At 50.3% G+C, this 9,998-nt stretch overlaps 1 protein-coding gene across 2 annotated transcripts; it reads left to right on the top strand.

The window, feature by feature from the left end:
- Positions 1 to 984: 984 nt before the first annotated feature.
- On the top strand, positions 985 to 8,941 carry OSR2 (odd-skipped related transciption factor 2). 2 transcript variants are annotated; one of them, XM_040260997.1, is made up of 4 exons: positions 985 to 1,409; positions 5,396 to 6,170; positions 7,259 to 7,358; positions 8,119 to 8,941. In XM_040260997.1, exons 2-4 carry the CDS (start codon positions 5,515 to 5,517, stop codon positions 8,299 to 8,301), a joined length of 939 nt encoding a protein of 312 aa, XP_040116931.1. In that variant the 5' UTR covers positions 985 to 1,409; positions 5,396 to 5,514; the 3' UTR covers positions 8,302 to 8,941. The 2 variants fall into 2 exon arrangements, with proteins under 2 accessions (XP_040116931.1, XP_040116932.1); XM_040260998.1 differs by having other exon boundaries at positions 1,020 to 1,409; positions 8,201 to 8,941.
- Positions 8,942 to 9,998: the final 1,057 nt, after the last annotated feature.

Here is a 9,998-nt window from a genome sequence, read left to right as displayed (position 1 = left end):
GGCTGTTTAAAATGAGAGTATGTCATCCCCTTTCTGTCACTCGGTCACCCTACTTCCAGAGTAGCTGAAGTGCGTTCTGCAGTTACACTCACACAAGACCAAATCTTTAGAAGAACCTGAAAAAATGTATCACTATACTTCAAATTCGATTAAGTTTCCTGGCGACTGAACAATGAACTCTTTTTTTTTTTTTTTTTGCTGGGAATGAAGATGTACAAGTTTGAGACGCTGGAATAGTATTTTCCTAAATATTTTAAATGATTGCTCTTCACCCATTCCAGATGGATTCCTTATTGTTTGCCAATGGGTTGCAGGTGCCCACCCCTTTAACCAAGTCGGTTAACTGCTTATGAAATGTACACTGGCTGATTAAAGCTTAAATTTCGGGAGAAATTTCTCCTGGGATATTCCACATATGTCTTTAAGGTAATTACGAAATTAGTCAATTGTCACCTCTATAAACAAACTTCGTTTTGAAAACAGCAGGCGAAAACAGACTACCCATACAGTCATAATTGACCATAAGTACGTGCAAAACTATTTAAAATTGGGGGAAGGGTGATATATGCTGGAGAATACAATCTAAAAGTGACTGGTTTTACCTATGAAGAAGGTAGTTATGTTAAACGTGTTAAGATGTGGAAATTAACGCTGCGAGCGCGCCAAGTAAAGCTACAAAAATGCCCTTTGGGTTTCCCGGCGGGGGTCTTCGGAAGGCAGAAAGCCAATTGTGCAGCTTCTAACATTATAAGGAAAAGTGGCACCGAGAAGAAAGGGGTCGGGCGTTGTGTTTGTGTGTGAGTTTTGAACCGCGTCGCCTTGGCTCTGCCTCTGTAACAGGGAAACCTCGAGCAAACCTGTGCCTTTAAGACTCAGTTGCTATCCAAACACAAGTAAACAGAGTGGACCATTAGCGGGCGCCGGGCGCGGAGGCGGAGCCTGGGCGCAGGGGGCCCCGCGCGGCGGCGGGACGCCCGCCCGAAGGGGAGGCGGGGCCGCTACTAAAGCTGGAGTCTGCCGGCCGCGGGCAGCCTGGGGAGGGACGCGGGCGGGGACAGAGCTCGGCGCGCTCGCAGCTGCTGGAGGGTGATGGCCCTGCGAGGCTGCAGGCTCCGACCTTACCCGGAGTCGGCGGCGAGAGGTTCGCGGGGGCGCGAGGTTCCGGGCGAGCGCTGAGCGCGTTCTTCTACCATCCGCCGGTCCTTGCACATTCTACGTCCACAGACGAAGGCGAGGATCCGCTCTTGGTTTGGCTGCCCGTCATCCTCCAGATCATGTCCGCGGCTCCCGGGACTCCGCGCAGAAAAAGCAGTTTGGCCGGCGTGGAACCAATGACCTTTCCAAGCCGTGCGCCTCACTGCCTGGACCAGGTCTGAGTGGCGCTGCCCAGGCGGACCTTTCTGCTGGAGGTAAGTGTCCACTCTGGGAAGGGGGCTGCAGCCGCCCTAAGGAAAGCAGGCTGCAGCCGGGGCGCTCCGAGTCTCGGTCCGGCGTGCCACAAGTTCCGAACTCGGGTAAAATAAATCACATGGATGCATTCCCGGGGCATTGTATTTTTCACTTTATGGGATCCCAGGCTCGCCACTCCCAGATAACACGCAACAACACGCGCTTTCGCATACTGTTTTTAGTTTTGTTTTGCAACACTGAATCGAAGCCCTCAGCAAAGCTTCTTCTAAAAGCTGATCTACATACGCTGAGATAAAACCCCACAACACGCTCCCCCCACACACTCTTTTTTCCCCCCTTTACCCTGCCAAAGTATTCCAGAGCAGGGGCAACCGTCCCGGGGCAGCCGCGGCAGCGCGGAAGAGCCGGGACACACGGTGCCTGCCGAGCCAGCGCGTTTCAGGAGGAAAGTAATAGTTCAGTCCTAGATAATTCTCCAACCTTGTGCCGGCCTTTTGATTTTCTTCCCACCCTCCAGTCCTGGCGGAGGCGGGCAGAAGGCAAATCCCCCTGGGGTTTAAACGCTGGGATTCTCCAGAAAGAGCAACGGAGAAAGGTATTGCATCTGTAGAATGAGGAGGGAGAAAAAGGTGTTTGTGGAGGGTGTGCTGGCTGTGTCTGCCTACCTGTTAGCAGGGGAACAAAGAGGGCTGGAGTTTCCCCGGAGCCAAACGGTGCAGACAGCTACTTTCTCTGCTAAACAAACTGCAGTCCCGAGCAGAACAAGAAAATTACTCATGCAGGGGGAGCGAGGGAGCAGAGAGAAACAGAACCCAGATTATGCGGAAGGCATCTTAATTTAATTAACTCCTTGGGAAGGCAGAGGCGCAGCGAAGGGGCAGGAACTTCGCGGTGGTTTCTCTCTGTTCACCTGACCCAGTCTGGCCATTTTTATTTTCTATTTTTTTAAAAAATTATCTCTTAAATCTACTTGGAGTATAGCTCTCTGATTAACGTAAAATTCTATTGTGGCTTGGGCTGAAATTCAGCGAGCCTATGGAGCCATCAGTCATTTCTCTCAGACACCAACCCACAGGTTTTAGCAGATGACCCCTGACTGTATATTTTTTTAGATAATTCAGTGTAATAACACATTACCAAAGAGCAGGACTCCTTATCGAATTACCATTTTTTCCCCTCCAATGTTTTGAAGGCTTCACTGCACTGAAATTAGTACCTACACCTCTCACTTGTTGACAGCCAGTGAGCTAAATTTTACAAAATTTCTGTACATGTCTGGAAATTCTTGTGAAGAAGATCGATGAAAGAAAACAAGCCTCAATTCCACCGTAATATTTATGTCTTTTCGTTGGTTTAAGTTTCTTTCCTTGCAAAATTAAAAGTAACCAATGTTCCGGAACAGGGTGGTGAAGAAGTGACAGCAGATGATGGCTGTTATTGCCTGAAGCTGAGTGTGAGAACTACATGCTCAGCTCTAGACAAAAACGAAAGTACTTTAGATCTCTGCATTGACTTAAAGTATCTTTTGACATATATTTCCAACTACTCAGCAGGAGAGTGAAAACCTAAACTCCCTAATTACTTATGGGAAAAATGTTTAATGAATATTTAGGATGGTTCTGTGAAGGACTTGCTTTTTGTCTTCTATGAAGAAACTATTTGTCCTGCAAATCAAAACGAACACATACTATGAAACAGCACTTTTGTGCCACCATGAAGCTGAATTATAACAGAGGCAATAATTTGGGTTATAAACCATTCAGTGAAAAGGGAAGGAAGATGGCTCTCAAGTTTCTGTTGGCAGAATTAACATGTAACCTTTACAGCAGAGTTCACTTTATACATTTGGAATCATACTCACAAGTCATGCTATTCCTTCAGTCGACAACACACCCCACACACATGCACATACTTACCAGGAGAATGTGGTGGGAATTACACTTTGCCTTTTGTATTTATTTCTAAGAAATCCAGTCTGGGAATACACCCAAATAATAATTTGGGTTTCCTCTCTATGTGGGGAGGCTACTTTTTAATACTAGGGGAAAAATAATATTTTGAATCTCTAGAAAATCCTCCTTATGCAAAAGGAAGGAAATAAAGGTATAACTTATTATTTTTAATGGAAGAGGAAAACAATCAGATTACCAGAGATGTTAGTAGAATCCTTTTTTTTGCCCCCTACCTCTCTAGGAGAGGGCTTGAGGGTTGCCACTGAAGAAAAATGAATTGTGATTTGTGGTGGGAAAGTTTATTACTAATGGAGGTTTACAGTTTCGGTTGAACGGTCTGACTGAGACCCCCTGACTGTTACACACCTCTCATTAACTCCCGACCTCAACTCCCAGACCGCATACCACCAGGCAGAAGCGGTTCGTTAATAAATCGCTGTCTCCCAGTCGTTTCAAACAGAGGAGGAGGGAGGGTGTGGGCCCTCGTGGAGGCCGCCAGCTTCTGCCTGGCCGGAGCGCTGTGTCATTAGCGCAGCCCCCTAAGCCTGCCCTCAGAAAGAGCCAGAGGCAACTCTTCTCCAACACTAGAGAAGGACATTTAGGTGCAGAAAGGGCTAGTGCGCAATGAAGGTTGAACAGACTCTCCCATCTTCCTGCTGGGTTCAAAAGCCGGGCGTAAAGCTTGATGGCTCAGACAGGCCTGCCTGCACTTCTCCAGGGAAAGCGCCTAGCTTGTGACGCCCGCACCTGGGGAGCCGCCTTCAGAGGCTGGTGCCGGGCCGCCGAGCTGGCATCCCGGGCTGCTAAAAAAGGGGCTGGCCGTGGGAGAAGGTGGGCCTGCCCTGTAAGCAGGTGAGGCGCCGCGGGAAACGGGGTCTGAAACCAGACCTCCGCGTTGCCATTGGGGGCGCAGGGAGAGGCAAGCGCGTGCTCCCTGTATAGGCCCAAGGCCGAAGACCCGGGCGGGCTTCCCAGGGGCAGAAGCAGCGTCGCCCTCTACTGCAGGCCGATAAACAAGCTTCCGTCGAACTGGCAGGCCGGCTACCCTGCTGCTCCTTGCCTTTTCCTCCCCAGGGAACCCCGTCTCCTCTTTTCCTGGGGCCTCCCGGGTGCAGGAGCCGCTCCGGGGGCCAGGTCGAGAGGTGCTCGGGTACTCCCGAGAGCTGGGCGCTGGGTCTGGGAGAGCGGGCTCTGGCCTCAGCCACCCCCCTTACCCACTCTGTCTGAGCCCGAACCATCTGGAAGGGATCTTAGTGGGGGGTGGGAGGGGACGGCCCCTGGGAAGGAGGAGGGGGCGATTCCAGGCCTCACTGGCCCCGAGGTGTCACTTTTCTTTCCTGTGGCCCGTCACCGCTGATAAATGGGACCAAGGCAGAGGAAGGAAAAAGAAAACCTCTGAGGTCAGCATCGGGCAAGGCGGCCCCTCCGAGGGCCAGGCAGCCCAGGAGCGCAAAGCGTCCCCGGGCTGCTCACCCACACCTCCGGCGCTGTACGGGCCAAGCGCAGGAACGGCGGCCCGGCCGCGGTCTCGGGCTCGGCTGTAGGAGCCGTTCCGGCTGAGCCGGGCCCTCAAGCCCGGGTCCGACCCACGATGCACCGTCTCCTGGGACCTTGGAGGCTCGGGGCGACCGAGGCTCGGCCGGGCCCGGCGGGTGCTGGAACAGCGGGGTGTCAGGGATGACCAAGCTTCGCCCCACTGGGTAGGGGGTGAGTGGGCCGGACTGGGTGCCGCCTGGAGCCCCCCGCCCGCCTTTCTTCCTCCCCTCCCCGCACGTGTCCGGAATCCGATCTTCCCACGGGCCACCCGCTCTCGCCGGCGACCACGCCTGACACCCTGGCCCTAGGGATTGAGCTTAAGCCTGGTGTCAACTGGCTAGGCAGGCGCGCCAAGGTCCCCTCACCGCTCCTTCTGGGGGGGCCTTGGGGTGGGTGGGGAGGGGGTCTTAGAAGGAAGGTGTGGAAACCCACGCGGTGCTAAGGGACAGACCAAGCAGGCTTGGATAATGGTCACGACTTTCCCCTCTCTCCCCCAGCCATCTTTAGGATTCTCTCCGTGTGCCGTTGTCTGGGTTTTCGCCGGAGCCCCACGCCCATCCGCTTCTGAGTCCTGGAAAAAAGGGGTGGCTACCCCCGCCCTGCAACATCCCGGAAAATGGGGAGCAAGGCCCTGCCGGCGCCCATTCCGCTCCACCCGTCGCTGCAGCTCACCAATTACTCCTTCCTGCAGGCCGTGAACACCTTCCCCGCCGCGGTGGACCACCTGCAGGGCCTGTACGGTCTCAGCGCCGTGCAGACCATGCACATGAACCACTGGACTCTGGGGTACCCCAACGTGCACGAAATCACCCGCTCCACCATCACCGAGATGGCGGCGGCGCAGGGCCTTGTAGATGCCCGTTTCTCCTTCCCGGCTCTGCCCTTTACCACCCACCTCTTCCACCCCAAGCAGGGAGCCATTGCCCACGTCCTCCCGGCCCTGCACAAGGACCGGCCCCGTTTTGACTTTGCCAACTTGGCCGTGGCCGCCACGCAAGAGGATCCCCCTAAGATAGCAGACCTGAGCAAGCTGAGCCCGGGCTTGGGGAGCCCCATCTCCGGCCTCAGTAAATTGACTCCGGACAGAAAGCCCTCCCGAGGGAGGTTGCCCTCCAAAACGAAAAAAGAGTTTATTTGCAAGTTTTGCGGCAGACACTTTACCAAATCCTACAACCTGCTCATCCACGAGAGGACCCACACCGACGAGAGGCCGTACACTTGTGACATCTGCCACAAGGCTTTCCGGAGGCAAGATCACTTGAGGGATCATAGGTAAGGTGCGGAGGAGGGTGGCCTGGGGATGGGAGGACAGCTTATCCAGAATATTGAGTTTTGATAGACATTCCAAGTGTCACTAGAATCCTCTCGGAACTAGACTATATTCCCCACCGAACCCCTTCCCAGCCAGCTGTAACCAACCCCCAACCTTTACCTTTTTCCTCAGCAGGGCCCCCTGCTGCTGTGTCTTGTTTGGGATGAGGGAGGGTCCTCCCATCCTTTGGTAATTAAAATCTGCCGGGTTGCTCTTTGTTCCGGAGCAGTTTCCAGTTTCCACCAGGTGGACCTTAGGAGGTGGGACAGGTAGAGCCCAGGAGCCTGGAAGACCGTCTCTGGTGGTCCAGGTACCGCCTGCCCTAGGACCATTTCTGTTAATGTATCGTGGCCACCTCCGCTTGGTTCCCTCCCTTCCCTGACTGGCCCCTAGGTGCACCCTAGAGCCTGCCATAGCAACCTTTCTTTTAAACTTATTTGTGGGGTTCTTGAGATTACAGAATTTAGGAACAGCTCCCCACATCCCCTCCATGCTCTCAACTCCGCATTAATCAAAGGCAATTGAAGAAATACCGTAATGTCAGTGTTTTCCTCAGGGAGGGGACATGGTGGGGAGCTTACAAGGAGTGGGGATGAAGGTATCTGTTCCCTGGACTCTACTTGCTGTCGTTACCCCAAAGTAGGACTTCTGTAGGGATCCTCTGCGGCTTCCAAGGGGTTCGCTAAAATCGGTCCCCCTAAACTCAGCCTTGCCTTACATCCTGATTTGACCAGTTTAAATCTCAGAGAGAGCCGCAGAGGCCAGAAAGAGCTCATTCGATAGGGCTTCAAGCTCCAGGATACACCAGAGAGGGCGATCAAGTGTAGATAAAGCCGGCGTCCAGGGAATGTTCTGAAGAGTCTGTTAGTTGAGATTAACCAGAAACAGAATTACACGAGGTGGGGGGGGGGGCGGAAATGTAAAAACAAAAATAATGGAAATCCTTTTTCTGCACCCCCCACCACAACTTCATTTAAAGCAATTGTCAAGAGAAACTCCTCACCGTGGTGGTAAAGCCATTTCAATGAGACCGTATGTTGATTTTCAGGTATATCCATTCCAAAGAGAAGCCCTTCAAATGTCAGGAGTGCGGGAAAGGATTTTGTCAGTCTAGAACTCTAGCTGTTCACAAAACTTTACATATGCAGGTAAGTTTGTTTTCTTGTTTTAAAGCAGTGACTGGTTCTGTTTTATCATTTTTGCTCTACAAAAGGTGTTCAATGGCAGGCTCTTTCTCATAAAAGGCTCTATTTAGATCAGTTTTCTAGGTGGAGAAAGCAACACTTGATTTTCTTATACATGAAATTAATTTTATTTAACATAAAACATGTATGTGTTTTTGTTAAAGAAGAGGCCACTCTCATTGTTCTAAATACTAATTTTAGAATTTTATTTCTTTTTTCACCTGATGTGCCCTGCATTTAAAGCTTTCGTGTTTAGGAGGAAATAAAGGTAATTTCGATAATGGAGGCATGGTGAAATCCCATACGCTCTCTCTCCCAGGAGCCTCATAATTCGTAGTTTTCAGAACATTGAGGAATAGTTTAATTTTGCACCAAAGAGGGGCATTATTACCCGGGAGAATGTCGTTCCTTAAGAGAGGATTAGAGTTTTTCCTTCCCCCCTTTCCTGCCTATGACATGGTGATGAAATGTAAAGAGCTGGAAATCACAAAGCCCACAGCAGTGGCCACTGGCGGTTATCAGTGTGATCAGGCCCCTGTGTGTGCCCCTGCCTGTGTTTTCGAGATTGGAGGATTAGGAGCACAGCTTTGTTGCTGCAAGTCCCCTCTTTGTTGTCGTATGCGTGTTCCGTTAACGCTTGTGATGCCGATAAGACAGAGACTGTTGAGAAGGGTGCCGTGTTGGTGTGAAGGATTAATCCTTTGCTTGCTTCACATCTGAACAGGAATCTCCACACAAATGTCCCACATGTGGAAGAACCTTTAATCAGAGAAGTAATCTGAAAACTCACCTTCTCACCCATACAGACATCAAGCCCTACAGCTGCGAGCAGTGCGGCAAAGTGTTCAGGCGAAACTGTGATCTGCGGCGGCACAGTCTGACTCACACCCCGCGGCAGGACTTCTAGAGAAGCCCCGGATCTGTCCGGGCCGCCGCCGCCCCCCTCCCCAGATACCTCTCCAGCCTCCCACCCCGGGGTGCCCCCCCCAACCTTTCACTGACCCCAGCTCTTCCCCGGCTGCAGCCACACCTGCAGCTTCAGGGGGTTAACTCTCCTTCCCCAGGACTGAGAACTGTAGAAAGCCACACAAGTACATCCTTTCACAAAGCGCATATGCTAGTTTCTTGTAGATATTCACAGCTCATTTTAGAGCTCTGTACATAATGTCGAGGGTCTCTGTTTCGTTGTTTTGTTTTGTCTGTTTTTGTACCTTGTTGGATGCACCTAGGTACGGGAAATGGAAGCCAAATTTATCTTTAAAGACTGTATTTTCAAAATAAAAATGTTTTCTTGTTTGTTTCAACACTCCTGCAAAAGCGTCTTGCTATTTGACTTCTGTTTTTCCTCTGGATTCTGGAGGCGTGGTGTGTCTCTGAAATATTCCGTACTGAAGGGCGTTCTTTATCCTGAGGTTTTTTTTAAATAAGACTTCTCACAATCCTCTTACAGAACCTTCATCTCTTCCCTTTTAGTGCTGTGGCATTTTGGAACTGGTCAACTGTGCTGTCATTCTGGCTTTCGAAGATATTAAAATTGATACCTCTGAGGTTTTTCTCCTTTTTTGTTTATTCTGATTCCTTGTGTATTATTCCTTTAGTAAAAGTATAATTATCACTGTTAATAACCAGCAACTTCAATAACTGAACCCACTTGAAAGCACAAGGTGGGAAGAAGCATAAGGAAAAAGAAGGGAGTTTCTCACCACTTCACTTTTAGAAGTCCTTGACCTATTGTCATAGTTTATGATGGGCAACTTCTCTTACCATTAGACTTTGAACACTATGGTTTGGCTCTTAGACAGAATTTACCCCGCCTCTGGGGGAGAAGTCTCAGATCCTCCTACAGAAGAATGCAGGCAAGTCCATGCTTCAGAAGATGGGGGACAAGACGAGAAAAGAGAAACTACTTAGCTATATTTGCACAAAATATTTTTTCCCCAAGAGTGGAGATCTTTTCTTCTAGAAGGTTCAGATTTATCTGCAAAGCAAACTGACTGAGGTCACTAGCAAGGTTTCCATCACTGGTTGGCCTTTTGTCCCTGGGAAGATGCCAGAAGTACAGGTTATTCTGTGTATAGCGCTCAGGGCAAATATGTAATCACCTTCTGAGGCACTTCAGTTCTTTCCCAAAAGGTTCCTGGGGAATATGACACTAAGAAAATGACAACCTCTTATAGGACCTGAGTGGAAGGCTTTGGATACAGACAAATGGCAGTACTACTGCAGAGACCAAAAGGGACATAATTGCACCTAAGAGGGAATATCAGAGGAACCTGGGCCCAGTGGCTGTATCCTCACAAACTTTAATACTGAGCAACAGGGTGAATTACGTATCCTCAGATTTTTTTTTTCACTTGTGTATTTGTGTGGGCATGGCATATTTCATCTTCAGGGAGATACCAGGCAAAATGCCCTAAGTTTCTACCTTAGAATCCTCCAGAAGATTAGGTAGGGATTTGACGACCAGACTCAAAATTTTTCACCTATGCCTTGTTCAAAACAGCTTACAAGGAGGTCTCAAAAAGTGTTCCTGACTCATGGTTCACTTTGCACGGGTGCTGGTCAGAAGTCCCTTCTTATGGGAGATGAGTTCTCTCCCACAAA

Source organism: Oryx dammah, unplaced genomic scaffold (assembly GCF_014754425.2).
Source record: "Oryx dammah isolate SB20612 unplaced genomic scaffold, SCBI_Odam_1.1 HiC_scaffold_19, whole genome shotgun sequence".
In the NCBI taxonomy this organism is placed as follows: Eukaryota; Metazoa; Chordata; class Mammalia; order Artiodactyla; family Bovidae; genus Oryx; species Oryx dammah.
The sequence above is the reverse complement of the archived record's forward strand: the minus strand, read 5'-3'. Positions and strand labels throughout refer to the sequence as shown.